Here is a 24,355-nt window from a genome sequence, read left to right as displayed (position 1 = left end):
TTTCCCTTTTTCCAGTCACCAGCGACTTCTCCTGACTGTCAGGACTTTTCAGAAACGATGGAGAGAGGCTTGGCAACTCCATCAGCCAGTTCCCTCAGGATCCTGGGATGCATGGCATCAGGCCCCACAGCCTTCTATCTGTTCAGTTTCATCAGGTGGTCTCAAACATGCCCTTGCTTACAGCAGGAGGGACTCTTTTTTCCCCCAGCCCTTTCCTAGAGGCTCAGGGACTTGAGAGATGTGGAAAGCCTGACGGTCAGTGAAGACTGTGGCAAAGAACTTGTTGAGTACCTCAGTCTTTTCTGTGTCTGTTGTTACCAGTTCACCCTTCTCATCCCTCAGAGGGGGTATACTCTCCTTGGCCTTTCTTTTCTGGCCAACGTACCTAGAAAATCCCTTCTTGTTATTTTTTGCACCTCTTGCCAAGGTCAGTTCCATTCATGCCTTGGCTTTCCTGATCCTATCCCTGAACATCCAGACAGCATCCCTACATGAACACGCAGATAGCATCCCTGTACTCTTCCCGGGCTACAAGTCCCTGCTTCCACTGCCTGTGCATTTCTCTCTCACACCTAAGTTTGTACAGCAGGTCCTTGCTCAGCCATACCAGTTTCCTGCCTTCCCTGCTTGCTTTCTTACACATGGAGATGGAGAGATCTTGTGCTCTAAGAAAGGCTGCACCTTAGAAAGATCACCAGGATTCTGCCAGGTACCAATTCCTTGACACAAACTCTTCAGCAACAGGGCCATTTTTTTTTTGCAGTCTCTCATTTCCCAATTGCTCTTGTGTCCTTCCATGGTTATCTGTTTTCATAACAGACAAAAAAAGCCCCATAGTACTGTGGCAGCCTCTGGACCCAGTAATCCAGGAGCAGCCTCATCAGCACTGAGGAGAGACTAAGGATCACCTACCTCAACCTGCTGGCAGCACTCTGCCTAATGCAGCCCGGAATACCATTAGCCTTTTTGGCAGCAAGGGCACACGTGGCCAGCTTAGTGTCCACAAGGACCCACAAGTCCTTTCCTGCATAGCTGCCTTCCAGCTGGGGAACTCCCCGTGGGTACTGATGCCTGGGGTTGTTCCTTCCCTGAACTTTGCGTTTCCTCTTGTTGGCCAAGCCAGTCCTTTCATCACAGCAGCTCATCATGCTGGTCAGGCATGGCTTCCCCTTGGTAAACCTATGCTGACTGCTCCTGATGACTTTCTCGTTGATCATGTGCCTGGAAGTGCTTTCCAAATTTAGCTGCCCCGCCACCTTCCCATGGGGTCCAGGTGAGGCTGACAAGCCTGAGGCTCCCCAGGTTCCCCCTCCTTGCCCTTTTTGAAGACAAGAGTAACAGTTGCTTTCCTCCAGTCCTTGGGAACTTCTCTCAATCCCCACAATCAAAGATTTGCAATTTGCAGAAGCGCTTATTCCTGAAACTTGAGGTGTCTGAGGCAGCAGGCATTTGCTGTAACCTTCACTTAGTCCCAGAAGCAGCCAAATGGACCAGATGGGTAAGACAGATTTTTGGTCCTTCAGACTACAGAAAAATGCACCAGGCTTGGAAACAGAACATCAGAAGGGCGAATTTAACACTGGTCAGAAGGCAGAAGAATTTTGCTTATTTTACAACCTTTTTTCTTAAGTAAGGCGAACTTTACTGCCACACTGCCACTAAAAGGAGACAAGTAGTGGTTTCTACATCCTGGAAGGGGGGACTGAGGAGTCCACGTAACTTCTAGCAACACTAAGAGAAACCATGAACTCCAAGTGGGAAGGCCAGCCCAAAGCACAGGTTATATCACTCCTCCGAAGGAGCAAGTATACCATCCCTGTATCCTCAGCTAGCAGAGATTTCAAACAAAGGGGAGAAGCTTTGCTTTATGAACACTGCTCTGCATGTTCTGTATGTCCTCTGCTACCTGGTTCACACACACACAAAAAGGTATTTGTAGGAGCTGAAATACTGGATACCTTTTTCTGATGCCAATTATCTAGACTTTTGCAACATCCCTTGCCTTGGTTCAGAAACATAAGTACTTGTAAAAAAACCCGAACATATATGTGTGTATATATATATATATATATACACACATATGTATACAGTTTGTAGTAATAAAAGTTACCAAAGCAGCAAAATGCCAGGCTTTGGACTGCACACTCAATCCTTACAGTATTTACAGCACAAGGATACTCTGTATGCACAAAAGCAGTGTCTTCTCATGCTGCGTTGTGGCAACACATCTATTTGTGTTTAATTCCTACATAATGAAGGAGCTTCCACTCACTGCAAAACCAGTTTATGTTTCCTGGTATTACGATCATGCTCAAACAAAGCACACATAGCCATAATTCAGTGCATAGCTTCTGACCCAGAGAGAGAACAACCACCAGAAACCAAATGCTTTCTTCAGCAGTTAAGACAGTAAACACTCAGAATTTCAAGAGCTTGCATGTATATGTGTAATGCTCTTCTTATCTTCCTCATCATACCATACTGTTCCCAAGTGCACGCTTCAGCACACAAATGAGACATTAAAAATCACATAGAAGGCCAGTCATGAGATTCCAACAGTTAAAAGTAAGGCCACGAGATGGATTCTCCAGCTGAATCTGTCCTTCACTCATATAACAAAGAATTACTTCTGTTCTGCTACAAGCAGACAGATAATGCTGCTGTTACTGACTTTGGATTTTTTTGGCTCTTGAAGATTCAAGACTGATATACACTTTTAGGTGGATGAGGGATGGCAGCCTTGAGCCCACAGACAGGTAAAAATAACTATGCATATACACACATTATATATATATATATATACACATTTATACATTGCCTTACTCTGAGCATTTGGCTCTGTTCTAGCCAACAGAAAGGAGATTCTGAACTGATCCCTCAAGACAAGTGTTTTGATTTTATGATGTTTTAAACATCTGTGGTTGCTGATCAGGACCATGATGTCATTTGTTAGATAACACACGAAGTACAACTTTCTAAACGAAAAGAACTGCCCTTTCCCCTAGGGGATGTTCCTCCTCCACCCCAAATCTCACTGTGTATTTTGTTTTACCTGGGTTTCAATGCAGATTCAACTCTTTTGCTCAGAGAGAAAAGGGTCAGCCAAGCAGAACTACCCTGCCACCTTTTACACGTAATTAGTCCACAGCTATAACAGTAAGAACACAGATGGACTGCATTACCTGTATTTGGAAATACATTCAAATCCTAGAGCTGCAGAACAGCAAATGGTGTAAGGCAGTACACTGCTGTCCTACTAGCTAAGGAAATCAGAGATAGGAACAAGTGGTGCCTTTGAGTAGCCAGTGAGCAATGCTAGCCAGCTGATGCCTCCAAGAGAGCGAGGGCTATACAAACACTGGGCACAGTGACACTAATGGTGGTAGGAAAGGCAAGCAGGGGTTTCTCACCTCCTTGCCCTTCTGGTCAATAGCACAGCTTGGCAACAGGACAAAAGAAATGCTGAAACAGTATCTGAAATCTCAAGCTGCAGTTAAAGAAAAAAACCAACATTATTTTTGATGGATAGCATCTCTTATATAAATCAGGATGGCAGAGTAAATGAACACATTACCACTTAGTCCGACCTGCACCAAATGGAAGTGTCTTTATATATTCTGTTTCATGGAAACATTAACATATATAAGACAATTGTTTAGGAAACCTAACACCCACTGAAGAATTCGTACCAGTTATTTCATCAGTTATCACGCCTGCATTAATACCTGAGCCAGTGAAGTAATAGATGAGTATTAGTATTGTATTAATGTTGCAGAAGGGCGAAAAAGAGTATCTCATGACATTAGCATTTGTCCCTAGCATCACAGAAAAAAACTCAGGATACTTGCAGACAGCAGGAATTCTAGTATTAAAGCTACTACATTAATGCATGTCAACAAAACAGGCACATCTAAATAAAGGGGACAATATTCAAGCTTTTCAACAGATGTAGAAGGTATGACAGAATCATTACTACTTATGACCTGTGCAAAATCACTTTCTTCTCACACAACTTTCTCTCATTATGTACCTATACTTGAAAACACAGAACCATGACCACCACTGGGAAGTTCGTTATTGCAGCTATGGGATACAGCTGCAATTGTTAACATCTCTGCTTTATTCAGAGGGGCTCCCATAGGTCTTATTGGAGGCTGACACCTAGATCGATATTATAGCCCAACTCTAAATCAATTCTCTGGGTCAAGTTTAAAACACAAACAGCAAGGTAATGGTGATAAAACAACTAAATGAAGAAATGAAACTATCCTGCCGTGTTACACTGGTGGACTGTGTGACCCATTACTTCCCCTGACACCCACAGCTCTGTCAGCTGGTAAAGGATACCAAATGGACAAATAGCAACAAAAAGCAGTGCTCTGTAGGAAGAATAATTTTATTCTAATAGATTTATACAGCCTTTATTACAATTGCTGTGGAGACAGCAAACAGTGGAATTCCTAAAGATGAGATGCTTAGCAGTGTTATATCGTGTCAAGAATTACATGCATGGAAGAAAAAAAAATTTTAAAAAAATGATGGAACTGCTCTGAAAAGAAACTCAAGTGCCATTGTCAGTATCAGGATTTATACCATATTATGGCATAAAATAATAACAAACAGAAAAAGTCTGAATCATTCAGGATTGTTAGTGCGCAATTTGCATTACAGATATTTGTAAAGCCTTGAGGTCAGCCAGACCAGCAGGAAAGGGGCACCCACAGATCAAAAGCTCCTGTCAGCAGAGGTTAGTAGCACAGATGGACAACCCTAGACATCTCAGAACTCTGCACTCCCCACTGGCAGGACAGGGAAATATCTATCATCCAAAGAGAGACATTAGAGTGAGAAAAACTAATGGATAATTCCTCCAAAACAATATACTTTGGATTCCATACACATTCAGTTCTCACCAGAACAGGGCCTCATTTATCAGTTATCTTTGTTATCATCAAATACGTACTCTGCCAAGAAAATGAAATGAGTCCAGGAAAGGGAAAACTTGAAGGAAGATGGTGTCTTGTTCCATGCACTGCCCTGAGGCAGGACAAAGCATCATTAAATCCTCCTTTGGATTTCTGTCTAACCTGTTCCTGAGCCTGCCCTGAAAGGTATTTCAGAATTTCTTTAAATATCTTCCTCCATTGCTTAACTATTTTTACAGCAGGGAAACAGACCACAAAACAACTATCCCACTGCTGTACATAACATCACTTCTGAATTTTGGAAAAAGGGAGAGAAACTTAGCAGACTTCCTGCAAGGAGGAGACATACACAGGCAGAAAAGGTGGTATGAATCATTTTCAAGCTTGCACAGCTTAAAGTTCTTACTGTCTGACAGCTGATTGAAGGTCTGGGTGATGACACCGTGTGGTCTCAGTCCAATTCCAAGCGGAAGTATATCTTTTGCTTTTTGTCGTAAAGAAAGTTAGCTGCACTGCAGGGTCCAACTCGATGTGGAGACATCCTTTTGTGGCAGAAGTAACAGGTCAGGCAAGGGTTAATAATTCCAAGGAAATGTGAGTGAACTCTAAGGAGGCTTAGAAGAAAGATACTCATTCAGATAGTTTTAGATGGAGCAACTGATCAGATAAGTGCACAGAATAGAAGAACTATTTTGCACCTGTTCAAGGTCAAAAATGATTGTATTAGTCATCTATTAAAACTAGAACAAAAGATTAGCTATAGCATCAAGTTGAAGCTAACAGTATTTTTTTCCTACTCGGACTACCAGCCCTCAACTATAAATAAAAAGGAGCTATTTGTTGGTTCAAATCATCACTGTTGTACTGCAGTTCTTAGGATTTTCATAAATTTTAAGTGCCTGAACTATAGCAATCACTGAAAAATTTCAACCTACAGTAGAAAAAAATAGGTTTCTAACTCTCATTGCTGCAGAGAAAGTTTTACAATTTGAAAATATAAGAGTCACAGTTTAACATTAAAAAGTTTAAACACTGGCACTTTTTTTTCTTCTTTTTTTTTTTTTAAAAGAACTTCAGGGGACAAAGTCATGGCCCCACCTAAGTCAGTATCAGAATTTAGGAGTTCTCACAACACTTGAACCATTGTAGATATTATGTAGCAGAATTATCATCTAATACTTAAAAATCAACTTTTCTTGTAACATCACCCCTACCTAGCTATTATCATCAAAGCTAGTATTTGCAGACCTGGGGGACCCAAGTTTGTAAACACACTGCATGAGAACCCTGGACACTGATCTCAGAAGTGCTGAGCACAGAAAACATCAATGGTGAACAAATGAAACTGCAAACAAACAAACGAAAAAAAGCTCACATATTGTGTCTTGGGTACAACAGTATACAACCAGAAAAGCCAAGATCTTGAAGGTGAATTATATAAACACTCTCTCCAATTGTGTCCTCCTCTTTTACTGCTTTCAAAAAAAGACTTAATACAGTTGGATGCTGTACATCCACTTCTAGGTTTGAAAGCTTGTATCCTGATACAAGACCAAAGGAGCAGGTAGTTTGTTTTCTTAGACAAGAAAAGAAGGAAAAAAAAAGTTTTCGCTCACATGACCATACTAATTTTTACACCCATTGTTAGCCTTCGTCTTTAAAAAAAATAACAAAGAAACAAGAACAGAAAAAACACACACAAAAAAAAAAACAACCCCTACAGCCATTGAGCAGATTTCAATTTAAGAACAATTACCAGCAGGTAATTAACTTCCTACCACTTCTGTAAAAGCAGCCAAGCCACAAGAGGCAGAACTACTATTTGAACTTCTAGAGGCCAGCCCCCCGCCCCCCGCCCCCCGCCCCCCCCCCCCCCCCCCGGCCAAATATGCCTCCCAGTATCAGTAATTGAAAATGGCACTCCTGTGACACCGTCAATGCACTGTGTAGAAAAGGGGTGGCTTAATGCAAAAATATAGAGGAATATGCAAAGATAATGGGAAAAAAAAAAACAAAAACACTTGTTAGATTTCAGTTTAAAAGCCAGTTGACCTCAAGATAAAAATTCACAGAAACCTTCTTTAACCATGCTGTTTAGAAAACTACTTGCTTGTTATAAACTGATAAAGCAAGCATGCACGTGCACATACCACCACCACCCCTACTGAGAGGACAATCTCTGCAGCCCCATTTTAGATGACTGAGAACTTTTTTTTTTTTTTAATCCATCTATATTTAACCTGTGGAACACCTTGTAACATGCAGAAGAGTTAACAAATTGTATAGAGAACAGATTTCCTTTTTTTTCCAGGAAAAGGTTTTAGGACTAAACAATCACTAAAACATCTCCTCAACAAAGTTAATTAGCTGAAAACTGAACACTGAGTTAACCACATTCATGCCACCTCCAGCTGGACTGACTAAATTCTTATCTGCTCATTGCAAAGTCATATCATCCTGAAATATACTCAAGTTAGACCCTGATATTGGTCAGAAAGAGATGAGACATTTAAATGGAAAAAACTGTATCTACAGTTATATTAGATTATAAATTTGTACAGAAAGACAGTTTGTGACAGAAATTGAAAGCTAACTGCTTTATAATAGGAAGAATTTCTCCCCAGGGGTACAATATCCATTACTATGGCTCTGTACTTCCTCTGCAGCACTGAAATTGGAGATTGTTGGATGTACAGCACTTGATCACAGACCCACCTCTAATTGCTGAATCCTGCTACAGATATACATTTAGTAGCATTACCAAAACTGGTGAACAAAGTATCACCGCTTTTCTTTAAAATACGTATAACCTAAGTCCATGTTATAAATATGTGAAGAAGCCCACACAATTATTCAACTGGAAAGGGTCTGAAGTTCTCCATCTGAAACAGACACTGTGTCTGCATGTGCAAAGGAAGGGAAGCCTATTCTATATGAACCATTCCTCATGGACATTGCACTAGCAGGTTCAGAAATCTGCATGTGGGAACTCCCCCAACTCTACACTGCTGAGATTAGTGTTTATGAAGTGCACTTCCATCCCTCCATCACAATACTCCCTGTAGGTGGAGGAAGACTAGCCTGGGCAGGCAAGTATCCCCGGAGCAGTCTTCTCTACAGGCCATGACTGTAACTCCAGTGAGCCTCAACAGTGTAAAATCCAGGCCACACTGCCTCTTCCACAGTGCTTAAGGGAAAAACACCTGCCTATGAATCTTGCACACACATACCTGCACCACTCAGACACACAGTTCGATGTGCAACATGCTGAACAACTCAACCCCCACCATCTCAGTTACCAAAACGAATAGGGACAGGATCACCTATTAACTTTGTACTGTACCAGCTTTTTAAGGATGTAGATTTGGCTTAAGACAAAGCCTAATTGTGAAATAACAGCTGCAATAGTAAACCCTGCAAAACACGAGTGGGTAATTAAACAAAGCAAACATGTATTACAATTGTGTGGCTGAGGATCAGGCTCCTGCTATAAAACACTGTAAGGACAAAGGCATACAGAACCTAACCTGAAGAGTTTAAAAGCCAGTATCCTTTATCAATGCTAATATTTTGCCACATAGTCAGTATGAGGCACATGGGAGTACTCCTACAGCACAAACAGATTAGGGAGGACCACAGTGGAAAGCAACGCGTGTTTCATTTTCATTCCCCACCTATCTGACTAGTTCATTGGTTATCTGTTTAAATGACACAGTCCTGAAGGGGGTCAGGGGAATGACTGGGTTATTTTCTGTATTTGTAAATAAATCGTAACATAGATAGCTCCCAAAATTACTGTAACGATTGTGACAGTATTTTCTTCTGTTTAAGCTCTGCTCTACTGCTCCTAACACACTGACAAAGCATTTCACATATTAAACATTAGCATCATGTTCCCCAACCACACATAAATACTCGTTTAGGCTGTAACACACATGTTGACAGAAGATGGGATGATAACTTAACATGAGTAATATCCTTATATCCTTCAGATATCTATATCCAAATAAACACACGAGGACAATGTAAAGTTATGATTTCTGAGCTCAGATAGAGCTACACACGCACACACACACATACATATATAACGTCTGCAAATGAAATCAGCACATACACATCCCCCTCATGCAGCCCACGGCTGTTTCTTCCCACACTCCCGGCCTAACAGGTTGCACACACACGACACACACACACACACGCTTTGCCTCGGGTGCTGGCGGCGGGAGGGCGAGGCACGAGCTCCCTGACGGCCGGGTTACCTCGCGCTGTCCCGCTGGGGCTCCGGCACGGCGCTCGCCCACCGCAGTGCCCGGACCCGACCTCCCGAGGGCCCTTCACGCCGGCTGGGTGTCCCGTTGGCCCGGCGGGGAGCAGGGACCAGCCGCCAGGCAGGGAGATGGGCAGCGCCACGGCTCCTTTCCGCCGTTCGGGCGCGGAGGCCGCGGCTGCGACCTACCTGCCAGCGGGGCCTCCGCGGCCCCGTCCCTGCCGCGGGTGCGCGGTCCCGCGGCTGGAGGCGGCGCTGACGGGCCGGGGCGGTGCGGGGCGGTGCGGTACGAGCCGGCGGTGCGGTGCCGTGCTGCCCGCCCCCCGCTGCCGGCTCTGGAGCGGGCGCGGCGCCTCGCACAGCCCGGCTCTCCGCGCAGGGTGGCCGCGCAGAGCCCTCCCCGCGCCATCCCGACGCGGAGGTTGCCGAGCTGGGAGGAACCTCACCTGCGGGCAGCGGGGGATGCGGGGCTAGTCCCGCTCCGTGCCCAGAGGGAGCGCGGGCCTTGCCTCCCGCCGCCGAGAGGGAGAGGCGCCGCGCCTCCATTTTGGGGAGGGGGCGCAGGGGCAGCAAATGGCGCCGCCAGCCGGCAGGGCTGGGAGCGCGAAATGGCGCTCTGGGGTCTGAGCCTCGGCCCCCGCCGCACGACCCGGCTGCGGCGAGCTGCGGCGTCTCACAGCAAGGTGGCCCTGAGAGGGATTTTAATCTCGGTGCTGCTGCAGGAGATAAAGCACCAGGAGGCCTTAGGAATCAGTTGACTGGAAGCTGGCAAATGTTGTCCCAGTTTCAAGAAAGAAAAGAAAGAAGACCCTGGTAATTACAGGCTCCTCAGTCTCACTTCAGTGCCTGGAAAAATTATGGAGAAGATTATTCTGGGAGTTACTGAAAAACACTTGAAAGACAACACAGTCATTGGGCATATTCAACATGGGTTCATGAGAGGAAAGGCCTGTTTAACACACTTTGTTTCCTTGTGTGACAAGGTTACCCACCTATCTGACCAAAGGAAGCCGGTTGATGTAATCTTTCTGGATTACAGCAAATTTTTCAATACTGTTTCTTACAGTATTCTTCTGGACAAAAGTTCCAGCATATGGCTAGACAAACACATGGAATGATGGGTGAACAACCAACTGATGGGTCAGGCTCAAAGGGTTGTATTAGGCTGGCAGCCAGCCACTAGTGGGGTTCCCCAGGGCTCCATTTTAGAGCCAGTTCTCTTTAATGTTTTCATAAATGACCTGGACCCAGGACTCAAATGCAGACTAAGTTTGCAGATGATACTAAATTAGGAGGAGCGAGCTGCTACTCCTTCGAGGGTAGAGAGGCCTTGCAGAGAGATCTTGACAAACCAGAGGGCTGAGCAATCACCTACTGCATGAAATTTAACAAGAGCAAGGGCCAGATTCTGCACCTGGAATGGGGCAACCCTTGATATACGTACAGACCAGGGGACAAGAGAGTGGAGAGCAGCCCCGTGGAAAGGGATCTGTGCTTGATGGCAAGGTGAATATGAGTCAGCAGTATGCTCTGGCAGCCAAAAAGGCCAACTGTGTCCTGGGGTGCACTGAGCACAGCATTGCTAGCCGGTTGAGGGAAGCGATTTTCCTGATTTACTGTTTCCTGGTGCAACCTCATCTTGAGTACTGTGTATGGTTTTGGGAGCTACAATATGAAAAGGAAATAAAACTATTAGAGAGTGTCCAAAGGATGGCTACAAAGATGGTGAAGGGTCTCGTCATGGTTTTGGCTATGATAATTTTCTTCATAGAGGCTTGTACAATGCTGCGCTTTGGATTTTTGATGAAAACAATGTTGATCACACAACAATATTTTTAGTTGTTGTAGAGCAGTGCTTGCACAGAGCCAAGGACACTTCAAATTCTCGTGCTGCACTGCCAGCAGGGAGGCTGGTGTGTGCGAGTTCGGAGGGGACACAGTCAGGACAGCTGACCCCAAATGACCAAAGGGATGTTCCATACCATATGATATCATGCTCAGCAATAAAAGCTGAGGTAAAGAAGGAGAAAGGGGGAGATGTTCAGGGTGATGGCAATTGTCTTACCAAGGAACAATTATGCATGATGAGTCCTGCTTTCCTGGAATTGGTTGAACACCATCTCTGGAGGTGTTCAAGACTAGGTTGGATGTGGCCCTGTGCAACCTGATCTAGTGGCTGACATTCCTGCCCATGGCAAGGGTGTTGGAACTAGGTGATCTTTAAGGTCCCTTCCAACCCAAGCCATTCTGTGATTCTGTGAGTCTGTGATCAGCCTGCTGATAGGAAGTACCAATTGAACTCCTCATTTTGCTTTGTTTTCACACATAGCTTTTGCTTTGCCTAATTAATTGTCTTTATTTCAACCCATGAGTTCCCCCTCTTTTACCTTTCCAATTTTCTCTCCCATCCCACCTGGGGAGAATGAGCAAGCAGCTCTGTGGAAGACAGAGCTCCTGTGGAAGGAGAGGTGCTCCAGCCCCTTGATCATCTTCGTGGCCCTCCTCTGGACTATCTCTAATAGGTCCATGTCCTTCTTGTGCTGAGAGCCCCAGAGCTGAACACAGTACTCCAGGGGTCTCACAAGAGCAGAGTAGAGGGGGAGAATCACCTCTCTCAACCTGCTGGCCACACTTCTTTTGATGCAGCCCAGGATATGGTTGGCTTTCTGGGCTGCAAGCACAAATTGCCAGCTTATGTTGAGCTTCTTGTTAACCAACACCTCCAGGTCCTTCTCCTCAGGGCTGTTCTCAATCCATTCCCTGCCCAGCCAGTATTTGTGCATAGGATTGACCTGGCCCAGATGCAGGACCTTGTGCTTCTGGATGCCTGACAGAGAGTTAATTGTCCTGGGTGATGACAGCTTCACAGAGCTTTTTCTCAGACCAAATAAATGCACTGACTTTGGAAAGGCAGCTGGAAAAAAATCATCAACAACAACAAAATCAACATTTACCTAGAAGACTACATTTTGAAATTTTAATTATCTTCAGATACAATTACACGACATTGAGCCTATTATTTCATTGGAGTTAAGCCCAAGTTCATCAGTGATATGAAAGGCAAGAATCGGTTTAGCAAGAAAATATAATCTTAGCCTAAGCCATCTGCAGTGAATTTGCTCTCTTAGTTTGTTCCTCCACTTCATAGCATTTCTGGTGTTTGCAGACTCTGAGTAAGCACCAGGTACTGCTGCTGTGTTTCTTGAATGGGAGGTGTTTGCTCTGATGCCTTTGTATTTGCATGGGACTACCTGCATCCTGTCCAGTGGAGAAGGAATTCTGTGTGGAAGATTCAAGGTAGCTGAACCAGCTACTCTGACACAGAGAAAGTAAAAAGAGTAATAGTCACTGCTCTCATCCTCTTCCCCCTGCTTTCACTAACGTCATGGGACATATCTCCTGACAGGACAAGAAGAGGGCTTGTTTTCCTATGCCTGTGCTGCACTAAGGAGCCTTTTGCATACTTGCACAGATCATTCAAAAAGTGCTAGCACTGAGTATACAACTGAATATTTTTTCCTGCAGAAGAAATAAAAATGAGTGTGCAGCTGTATCTAGTGCTTTTACAGTCAGCACACCTAGGATCCCACAACTATGCAAGGCATTAGTAAAATCAGGATCTCACAATCATGCAAAGCACGGACAATCCTCTTCCGCTACTGGGTCAGCAAATCAACCTTCCGTACAGCCAGGAAGGCTGTAGGGCACGAGAAACGGGGCTGCCTCACAAAGGAAAACTAGCCATACTTCCTCTCTCTGCACATGCTTCCCCTTCAGAGTCAAGTAGTCTTGGTCAACATCAGAAAAAGTATAGTTGTCTTCTCGCTGACCCTTTTGTGTTGTTATGAGAATAATTGTTAAGAATCCACATTATCCCTTTTACTTCAAATAAGAAGATTTCAGCATCCATTTGTCCTGGACAGCCAACACATGGAAATCACAGAACTGAGGCATCAAAATCGGCATAACAATAGAGCAAAGAAAATTTAAATATATATATATAAACAGACAATTCTTTTAGGCTCCATTGCATATATTCACAAACAATCCAGTATTACAGTTCAGAGATTTAATTCCTTGCTTTACAGAGCAAGTAGACGAGTTAAGGGCTCCTTGTACCAAGATTTGAGTGGCTTCAAGAAATGTCATACAGCTTGTTAAAAAAATGTTTAAGTGGGAATAAAAAGGAAAGTAAAAAGAGAAGGTAAAAGCAGCCGCATGCTGAAGAGATGACACTTTTATGTTTTTGAACAGTTTTGTTCATCATTCTGTAGGACCTGCAGAATAGCATTTTCCTGAGTCAAGCACTGACAGTTCATTAAAGACTAAGCAGAACGCAGCAATATACAAGCATCACTAAGGGGTGGAACAGGGAATTTGTGACCTTGACAGGCTGGTGCAAATCAGCATGAAACCTTAACTATAAAAGTTTGAAATTCACAGCTCTTTATGCTATATTTCACTTGAAAAAATGAAGCTGCTTGCTTGAAACATTATCGATGGAAAAATTTAAACCATTTCTTTTCAATGGAACATGAACTTTTGTGTTGAGTAGAAAAATGCCTCCTTCCAAATGGAAATAGGCCAATTATTCTGGAGTGCTATTAATATCTAGAGGGCGAGATGTACGAGGAGTGGCTGAAGTCACTGTGGTGGTTTTACCTTGCTAGGCAGCTGAACTCCACCACAGCCGCTCTCTCACTCCCGCTCCTAAGAAGAGGAAAAAGGAAAGGAAAGAAACAATTCATGGGTTGGGATAAGGATAAATTAATTAAAGGAAAAAAATAATTAATAAGGAAGAATTATTATTAATTAAATAATAGGGTGAATTATTGAAGTAGCTCAGAAAAAGCAGCCAGAAGGTCTGATTTCCTAAACAACCACACCATGCACCGTGCAGCTAATTCCTGCTTTATGCAATTTTCTACAGTGTTTTGAAACTCTGCAGTATATTATCTGCTACAATATCTATGGTATTGTCTATACAACTTTTCTGATGCATTGAAATGTTTAATGAATTAGAGCGCAACTCTTCTACAAAGCTAGTTTCAGACAGCTCTTGAACAACATATCAAAATCCTGGACTGAAAAGCTTCCTAACATAGTCCTAACTAACTTAAACATCCAGATTTGCTTATGTTCAGGACAAACCTAAAGATATGAAAGATTTAGCTCTATACTTTCTATCAGTGCTTTTATCAGTGTTATGAGAATGTTTTCTGCTTGGTTCAGGATGTTTTGGGGGCTAGCTTTCACACAAAGCTAACGAATTCCAGGTATAATTTTAATGCTTAGGTTCATAACGCTCATAGCTAAGAAGTCATTCCCCAACTACGGTTAACAGAATATAACTATTGCTTAAACTTCAAATGAAATTCAGTTCAGTCTTAAATAAAGTACAATGATTATAATTCATACTGACTAACCCCCTCCTAAATATAATCTCTAATCATTATAAATTTTTCAAATTCCTCCATGCAGTTGTTTAATCAGCTGGCTACTAGCATTCTTAATCAGCTAACAAACTGAAAATGCAAACTTTGTGGTGAGTCAATGAAATCAGTTTTAAAAAAGAAACTAGGTAATTTGACAGAAGAAAAAGAAATGCCTAATTTTATTAAAAAGTCCTTTTCTCGTTCTGCAGCTGATCAGGCTTCCTTCACAGATTTTGTAATGTCACGGCATAAGAATGGTCAAACATTTAAAATTACAATATAACGTTTTAAAAGGCAAACTTTAGGTCTCTGAAAATTATTTTTTCATTATTTTCCTAAGCAGATGGTAAGATTGTGTATTAAAATTGTTATCTCACTTTAAGAGAATAGTGTGTGCTTCAGAAATGGAAACCATTTCTATCTTTTCTAATTATTCCATACATTTTGTGCATTAAAGAAAGTTATTTTCAATTGCATTTTGCTAATAATATGAAGAAATAACTTAAATTTTCCTGTCTGGATTAAAAAACAAGTCTCTGTTTGATCAGATTTAAATGTAGCATTTTATAAAATCAAATAAAGAGATGTCCATTGACAAGAACAGTTCCAAAAAATCTCAACAGAACAAAAATATCTCAAGATTTTACTTCAGATACTCTGGATTTTTAGAACTTCAGGAAGAAAATGAACATATATAAAAAAAGAAAATCCTCTCTTTCATGTGATAAAAGGTACTTTTGATTATCCAGTCGCATTATGCCCCAAAAAAGTAATCTGTAATTTCAGACAACAATAATATTATGTTCCTGTCCAGTGTTGTTCAGTGTTGTTCCATTATGTTCAGTAGTTGTTTTTTAAATTACATTTTTCTTTGTCTTTTTAAGAATAAATATTTTAGCTACTAGGGCCATATAATGTGTTATAGCACACTGCAAGCATTTTTTGATTTTTTTACACAATAAGAAGTGATTTATTTTCTGCAAGTTTTTTCTTTTTATGGGGTTACATGTGTCTCAAAAGCATAAATATTCTTTTATTCTTTCATTCTGAAAGAACAGAAAAGCTTAGATCATAGGGAACTGTGTTCTAATGAAAATACAGGATTTTGTTTTTTCATATATATGAACTGCAAAAATACAAGCATTTAGCATCTATTTTTTAAATGCAATCTGGTGTAGATCATTAAGGATTAAGTTTCCTGAAAACAGTACAATTATTTCAGCTGTGGACTCTGCACAGACACTTAGATTAAGTTCAGATATTTTGGCATATAAATATCCACATAAAAATATGTTTGAACTATGTAATGGCTCCATTACACAGCAGACATTTGCAAATATTTGTAATTCTTTCTAACAAGTAGCTATTGTACAGTGCATGTAAATCCATTGGTAAAGTAATATTGGTGTTAAATGTAGAAAATATTCTGTTCTTATTCAATTTCCGTTGGTTTGGGTTTCTATTTGAGAATAGTGTAGTTAGGATCAGGATGTTCCCATATTTACCAGAAGGTATTCAAGTGCTTTATTTTGGGAATGGGAGCTATGCCAGTCTCATATACACTTTATGTTTGATAGCTTTGGCAAGCATCTTCTTTTATAACATATGTATTAACTTGGCTAACTCAAAGAATTCTGCTGAGAATGCCTTCAATATTCACATGCTGTACCAAGCAAGATTTACACCTCCAAACTACTGAATGCAGAAGGATCACGCCCCTGTAATCTTTACTTATAACTGCTATATTTTGTAACAACTTGCATCTCTGTCAACTAATGGTGTGAAAGAAAAATGTTAGATGCACCTGAGTAATTGTGGAAACCCAAACTATGTTTATGGGTAATTGGATAATCTAACCTACCTACATGAGATAGGAGGTCCTTGGTATTTAATACGTGGAAATATTATCTTGAAATTAATCATTTGGAATGAGTGATGTCTTATCACAGTAAAACATGAAGCAAAAAGCTATGTACAAAACATATGATTAAAAAAAATGTCTGTTCTCTGTAACCTTCTCCCATCTAGTCACACTTGGATCAAGAAACCAAACTCAGTTGTGGGTACATCAACCAACGGTAGAGCTTTTGTCCATTCCCTGCACAGCGGCTTTTACTGATGGTTTACTGCACCAGAGGTGTGCTCAGTTCCTCTAACTTTCTGCGTAGATTAGCATGTTTTTTAGCATAAAGATTTTTTTTTTTAATACTGTTTATTGATAGCCAGAGATTCACTTTGAGTACTATGGTGAGCTAAATTATCTTTACTGTTTTGTAGTATCAGTATTTGGTCATCACCAAAGCAGCAGGTACAGAGCTCACCTGAGCAGCAGGTACAGAAAGAGAAGCCTTCATCTGTGATTAAAACAAGTGACATTTATAACTAGAACTTCAAGGCTACCTATTCAAATAATAACAACGAACAATCAAACAACAACAACAACAAAACAATCTCTCTCTTCCTTTATTATTATTATTATTGTAATTGCCATAACATTACTGTAAAATTCCTTAGTAAAGAATTCAGAGAGTTACTGAATTCTGTCTGGCCTTTTTCTGGCTTTGAAATATATTCTCTCATGTCATAAAAAAAATACATATATATATAAAATATATATATATATATGAAGGACCAAGAGTAGTCAAACCGTGTGAAGTACGTTCATAATAGTAATGATAAAATAATAATAATAAAAAAAAGAGGTACCCTTTGCTATTTTGAGGAAACAGCCCCGAAGGAAGTCTGAAAGAAGAAATCCTCTGATATCTCAGGTCTTGACTGTCCTCTGCAGTTGCTTTAGAAAACTGCAATTGGCTTCGGCTCTATTAGGGAACTGCGGTGGGAAACAAAACAGTGACGTCCTAAAAAAGACCAGATAAAAGTACCAAAAGTACTAAGTGAAAACAAAACCTCATCGTTTGGGGAGAAACTGGCACAGAGGAGAGGAGATCTAAGACTTGATGTGAGAGGCCTGATCCTTTGTTTGTTCTCAAATTTTCATGTTGCCTTTTTTGTATGGGTCTGGAGTCCTTACTGCTGGGCCTTGTGGGAGGACAAGGCAGTGATAAAGCAGAGGGGACTAAGGTTAGTGCAGTGAGATAATGAAACTTGAAACTGAAGGTTTATAGACATAAAACTGCCTAATGGTGGCCAGAGCTACTGCATCCAAATGAAAAGTATAAGGGCAGGAGGAGGTATACTCATCCTTACTTACCACCCCAGGGTCACTGGGAAGGAGGTCAGAGATGGCATCTGACTTTTTTTTTTTAATAATTAATTTATTTATTTTAAATCAGAGAAAATAGGAGAATACAATTAACAAATATTCACCAAGAGAACCCTAGGAAGTATTTGCAAGTAAAAGAGGAGTTGGAAAATTAACAATAATACATGATGTCACAAACTTGGTGAAGGAAATGTCACCAGTGCAAATTTAGGGTACAAATATTGCTGTTTTAAGTCAAAGAATCAAAAGATAATTAAAGACAGGGACTTTTACAACAAGAAGTCAAATACTGAGATTTCTGAACTCAAATTAATTGCTAAAAAATAAATTAATGAAATGTAAGACATTTCAGAAAGCAGCAGTGAAGGTCTCTAGGAAGTTGAAAGAAATGTCTGAAAATTGAAAGATAAAAGATGTCAAAATGATGAGTCACAGGAGGCAAGTAACATTAATTTTTCTCAGGGTGAAGGTGAGCTTTTTGTTAGGATAGAAAATAAAGAAAATAAAACTAGGAATTTACAATGACATTTGAACACTGGGAAAATAGCAATACAAACTACTGATAATGGGATTGACTGGTTAGAGAAACAAAATACATCAGTAGTGAAAGTAACAGAGGAAATAATGTTAAGATGGTGATCTAATAGAATTATCACATAACAAAAGATTGAAACCTGAGCTGCAAAGCTATTTAGGAGACATATACTGAGACTGATGTAAGGGCATGATGCATAAACTAGTATTACAAAAGCATGACTGTAAACAACTGTTCTGCAGTAATGGTTTGTATACAACCTAGTGACTTGTGGAAAATATGAGGCTCTTCACCTGTCCTTTCTTGGAGCCTTTAACTGATATATGATCAACTGCACCAAAGGTTATGTTGTGAAACATCTAGCACTACTATTTCTTTAAAGGTAGTATGAGAGATTTGCTAATTTAGTACTCCATGGCATTAAACAGAACTTAAACTATGCAAAAATACTAGAAAAGGTATTATCTTCTAGTAAGACTGAAAAGTAAAAACCTAAAACAAATGCTAGTTTTAATTTTAGTTTCAAAAAACCTAAAAGGATTCTAAAAGGACTTTTTTTTTTGAATACACTGGAAAAAAAAAAAACGGCTATGAATTTACAGTCTTTTTTTGCCTTCTGTAGCTTTTGTATCATTACAAATGTATGAAAACACATTTTTAAAGTTCGCAATCACTCACCACCATAAAACTTCATGATTTTGCCAGACTTTAAACAATTGAGGTGCTCTTTTCTGAGCTCTTTGCCAAATTCAGTGGCAAAGTGTGTAGCAGCCTCCTTCTCTCTGTGAGTACATTCTGTGTACTTTCATTGGATTTTTTGCTCTCTTTTCAGGGGTATCTTTGAACTGCAGCAGACCGTTTCTTATCACATACCTTATTTGAGAACATCCACCTTATTTGTGTCCACTGTAGTCATTGCAGAGCAGGACACTGGCTAATTCAAGACAGAGAAACGTGAGGCCATAAAAATCGCTAGGAAACCTGGGCTGAATGAGTGCTGGGCAGAAGTACTGGCCATTCCTGTGTGAAGTATCTTTGTAAGGGGCTTCGTGCCTAGTCTGAATCCATCTGTTTGTAATGAGATTGTAGAAATGCTGGCATTGTGCAACACTTAAAAAATAAAAGTAGCTGAATTAGCGCCAGCTGCTACAGGACAATCACACTTTGGCATAGTAAACAGGTAAAGCCAACCAATTGGTTAGAAAAGTGTATATGATTAAAATAACTGTGGTTTGCTGTGTTTGTGTGGTCACAATTCTGAGTAATCAAGCAAAATACTCTGAAACGCAGGTGAAACTATCTGTAATGTCAAGCTCCAAGGAATTTTAACACAGATGCTAATAGGTTGGAAGAATTGTTTGGGACACTGTTTCCTATTCCTTCATTGACAGTTGTTCATTATACCACCACTCTGTTTTATCATTAAAGAAGAAAATATTGGGTGTCATCTTTGACAAAGATCCTCCCTTCCTCCCACAATTATCTATCAACAGATAATTAAAACAAATAATTTGCACAGTACATAGAAAGCATTAACTTGTCCAAATGATTAGAGCCCTATGTACAGCCTAATAATTTATTTGAAAATCAGGATAAAAGCACTAGTTATTAACTATATGAACATGGAAAATGAGTTACTATATTTTAAATGGCCTTTCTGTTTATTTATTTATTTATTTTGTGATTTACACAGACATTACTTTAGGACCTCAAAATAAATACAGAGATTCAGACATAATATGTGAGGAAAATAACAACGACTAAATCAGTAGCCTGTATCCATTGGTCATCAGCTTTGGGAAAATAAAGCAGGAGTGGGAAGCAATTTCTTGCTGTAACATCTCAGCTTACAGTAATAAACCCATTTTTAGAAATGTCTTGAAAACTGAATGTAAACTATGGTAGAAAAGAGATGGTTTAATTTCAAAGCTAGTAAAAAGAAAATAAATTTTATTCTGATATCTGAATGCATTTAAGCAGTTAAAGTAGAGAATAGGTTCTCCCCCTTCCCTTCCCCCCTTTTTTTTCACAGCAATCTTCTCCATTAGTCATAGATTCTTCATTGGCCTGAACATCCTTTGTCATTCACACTATAACAGAATTGCTGAGGACAAGAAACAAGAGAAATGCTAAAGCAAAAGTAGCAAATATCCAATATCTAATGAACATAAGTGAAAGGAGTAGAGAATAATTACATTATACATGGAATTGCATAATACTATTTGGATTTTTAATTAGTAGGTTGTAAGTAGCACAGCTGAGAAATGAAATGGAAAGCTTCTGTTTGTGTGAAACCACTGAATGTATAACCAGTATACATAGACACATAATCCACATAAGGACATTTACATTTGCATTAAGAGCATGAAGATAATAAAATATATGCTTCTGAAAATATGGCCCAAGATGACATCAGTCTGAATTATTCATTCAACAGCTTTGCATTTTTTGCTATTTTTAAATAGACAAAGAGTACCAAAAGGAAAAAAAAGATGCTCTAAAATCCTTTTTTTTTCTATTTGTATAGGCAAAGTTTAAAATTTGCATGTCCCATTAGTTGAAACTTTTAATATTAGATCCTCACATGTCCAGAGCCTGAAGAAGAAATAGAATATGTTGTTTTATTTGACATATGCTATACAATATAGTAAATATGATTTTAAAAAACAAATTGAAAAATTAAATTTCTGTATTGTAATTTTTTTACTCCCTAGTCATAACCTATTAAAACTTCATTCTGACGTATTAAAAAATTGTTAAAGAATATGCTTTACTCATGCAGCGAATATGTGAGAGTAATGATCCCCCTCAAAGTGCTGAAGGAAACGGTGCAGTGTTCAGAACAGCTGTCAATTTCTATAGTATGAAGTTTCAGTGAAAGAAAATCAAGTCTATATATTTATTTATTTTTACAGTGCACTATAAAGAGCTCTACCTTGTATGACTGTATGATTAAGAACTGTATCACACTCCTATGAATATAGCCGAAAGATGGAGATATCGATACTTTTCTCATAGATGTTTCAGCTAGCCTTAACATATGTTAGCCTGAACTACAGTTCTCCCAGAAGTGGCAAATCTAAGCAAATTTTGTTCTTTGTCTTCAATTGGATTAAAGTCCAACCCCAAATAAATAAGTAAATAAACAGTAATAAACGAATTGACTGTGATTTTGTGGCTGAAGGCAAGGCTGTGCAGAATGGTAGGAGAGCTGTACATTCACAGGGTGTTTGTGATCTCTGTGCTGTGCCATCGCAAGACACAGGGCAATAACAACCCACCACTGGAGCTACCAGTTCATCTCCCTGGGAAGTCACTCCAAGTTGCTCGCATGGAATTGTGCTTCCTCAGCTTCTTCTGTGGCTTCTTGTTGGCAGGCAAGTCCCCAGCACCCCTCAGTCACCTCTCAGCATCAGGCAGTCTGGTAAGGTTTGTGCTGTTGAGATGCAGACGCTCCTTGCTGAGCAGAGACACGTGAAGGATGGCCTAATGGCACCTGCTGCTGTTTCTAGACACACTGGCTCCACAGAATGTCCTTGTTGAAAAGACATCTGTGGTAATTTCCCAGTGATGAATTCTTGTTCCTGGAAAGCAGACAGTATTTTTTTTTCAAAAGCAGTTGAAAAAATTATATGAAATTAAATGTGCTTGTCATTTCCATTGCCAAAATTATTCTTTACCCCTTGTTACTGGATACAGTGCACATGACATGAAACTGTATAACCAGTAGCACTAATTTATAAAATATTTTGGAATATTTCAGTGTGAAAAGCTCTACAAATGCAAGAAAATAATCCTGACTATTCCAGGCTGTTACTATTTAAAGACAAATTCTCACTAGATACAAAACTAAAATTCAAGCCAAATCCAACGTAATTCAACTAACTGATCTTTAATTTAAATAATGCTGCATCTGTTGTCATGGGCAAAACCGTTTTGAATTGGGGAATAAACCAATTTATTACCAATTGACATAAATATTTAACTACTCATTTGGGTACTGAGAACAAAAAAGACACGCTAAAACACTTGAGGAAAACACCTTCACAGGCCCAACCAGCTGTCTTCAGCCATGCTCTGTGGTGGGGCTTGGTTTGGCCGTGGCCAGCACCGGGCAGCCCTGGCCTCGACTCACAGAGGAGCCCCGCAGCCCCTGACAGCACCTGGGCACCGAAAACAGATGCATCTCTTTTGTCTGCTCTCCTGATTTTCATATGCAGAGTTCATTTTGTTAGGTCAGCACTAGTGTTTTTTCTAGCATTTGTGATTTCCCAGCTTAACCACCAGCCTGATGGATTGCATGCCTCACACCCCTGAAGATTCCCCCTGAAGAGCTTGTTTCCATGGGTAGCATTCAACATCACACCAAAATGGAGTGGCATATTAAATAGGATGAAAGTTTTACCTAAAATGAAATTCTTATTATTTTTTATAGTCTATCTAAATCTAAATCTTTTTATAGTCTATCTAAATTATCTAAATATTATTATTATTAATAATAATAATAATAATAATTTGTAAGAGGTTTGCAAACTTGAAGTATTGTAACCTCTTTGCACTCTGGTGGTTTTGCAGCTCTGGCAGTTCAGCTGTAAAATCCATTCAAAAAAAATCCTAGGCTGCTGCTCTCTCACTACTGAATGTGATCCTGCTCTCAGTCTCCCACTAACTTTTTCCCCCAGCGTTTATGGCCTCTTTCCATCTATGACACTTTTAAGGGACTACACCATGTTGAAAAATGCTGGTTAACATTTCCTTTTACACAAGGTGCCTCATCAAATTTTCCTGACTAAACCAAACCCCAGAACTTTAACTAGAAGGGGAAGCAAACAAACACACACGCCTCCCTGGCCACCATATCTCCCCAAAACATATCTGTTCAGTAACAGATCAACTGTAAGAACACTGCGATTAAAATCGGTATAGCTCTATACACTGCTTTTGTTCGGGATTACTAGCTAATGTCCTTCCCCTTACCACTTCTGGAATTAATACTGAATTCTGTACTCTAAAACGTGGTTCTTAAGTCATACAAATGACATTTAACAACCAGAATTTTTCCACACAGTGATCCTCAATAAAAACTTCAATCCTCTACTGCAGTCTTTCAACAAATTAAAGGAATACAAAACTGGGTAATAACTGTTAAGTGATTTTTTGGACCTCTGTAGCACTAGAGTAACAGCACTACACTCTGCAGCATAGTTGCAAGTACGTGGGAATAAGATACTCTCTCTCATCTCTTTTTTTCTCTGAAAAGTGTGAGGCCTCCATTTCACCCTACTAAAGATTTTACCACCAACTGTACTGCTAGCATTGAGACACTGCAACTTCTGTGCTTGTATGAGATGCAGGACAGGTTCCTTAAGGTGTCGCAATTTTTTGTCTAAACCTATTGTTGAGATCAAAAAAGGGATTGCTACTAATTGCGTACGTATCAATAACCAGGACAGAAGACATGCTGCATATAGGAATTAAACTTTTTCTAAAGCTCTAGTACATGAACATATCAACCTGGAAGACACCAGGTCAAACTCCCACAATACTGAGGAGGAGAACTGGTCTAAACTTGTCAAATACTTGACAACAGCCTGCTTAGCACTGTGACTGCATAGAGGAAGACAGATCCCTAAGGCATATGCTCAGACTTTTCTCTAATCCAAACTGTCAATCCATTAGAATTCTGAAAAAAGTCTTACATCAAAACAGATCTTCATTCAGACAACTATCGCTTGCCCATAACAGCCCATATTCCTCTTTCTGTTAACACCTGTGAGCTTCAAGGGGGCAAAGACAGTTGTCAGCCTTCAAGCAAGTCTAATCTACAATTGGACTCAGGTTTAAAATACATATATATATATACACACACACACACACATAGATATATAGCATTGGTGGGCCAGAGATTTACTGAGTATTCCAACTCAACTGTCCAAAGGGACTCTTGCCAGCAGATCAGTGTGGTGC

General features: G+C 40.2%; 1 protein-coding gene across 9 annotated transcripts in view; it reads right to left on the bottom strand.

Moving 5' to 3' along the window:
- Nucleotides 1–9,763, bottom strand: part of KIAA0319 (KIAA0319 ortholog) — a 58,146-nt gene extending 48,383 nt beyond the window's left edge. For 3 of the 9 annotated variants that reach the window (XR_010829270.1, XR_010829272.1, XM_048075789.2), the window contains exon 1: nt 9,382–9,400. Coding sequence is in view for 1 of the 9 variants with exons in the window: in XM_066992054.1 (XP_066848155.1) it covers nt 9,639–9,738 (100 nt within the window). In the remaining 8 variants the exon portion in view is untranslated. Of the gene's footprint in view, nt 1–3,410; nt 3,430–5,331; nt 6,746–9,381; nt 9,519–9,638 lie in introns of those variants that run through there. The other 6 variants (XM_048075791.2, XM_066992054.1, XM_048075794.2 and 3 more) reach the window with 6 other exon arrangements.
- Between the last annotated feature and the right edge of the window lie 14,592 nt (nt 9,764–24,355).

This window comes from Anser cygnoides, chromosome 2, assembly GCF_040182565.1.
Source record: "Anser cygnoides isolate HZ-2024a breed goose chromosome 2, Taihu_goose_T2T_genome, whole genome shotgun sequence".
Lineage (NCBI taxonomy): Eukaryota > Metazoa > Chordata > Aves > Anseriformes > Anatidae > Anser > Anser cygnoides.
The sequence above is the reverse complement of the archived record's forward strand: the minus strand, read 5'-3'. Positions and strand labels throughout refer to the sequence as shown.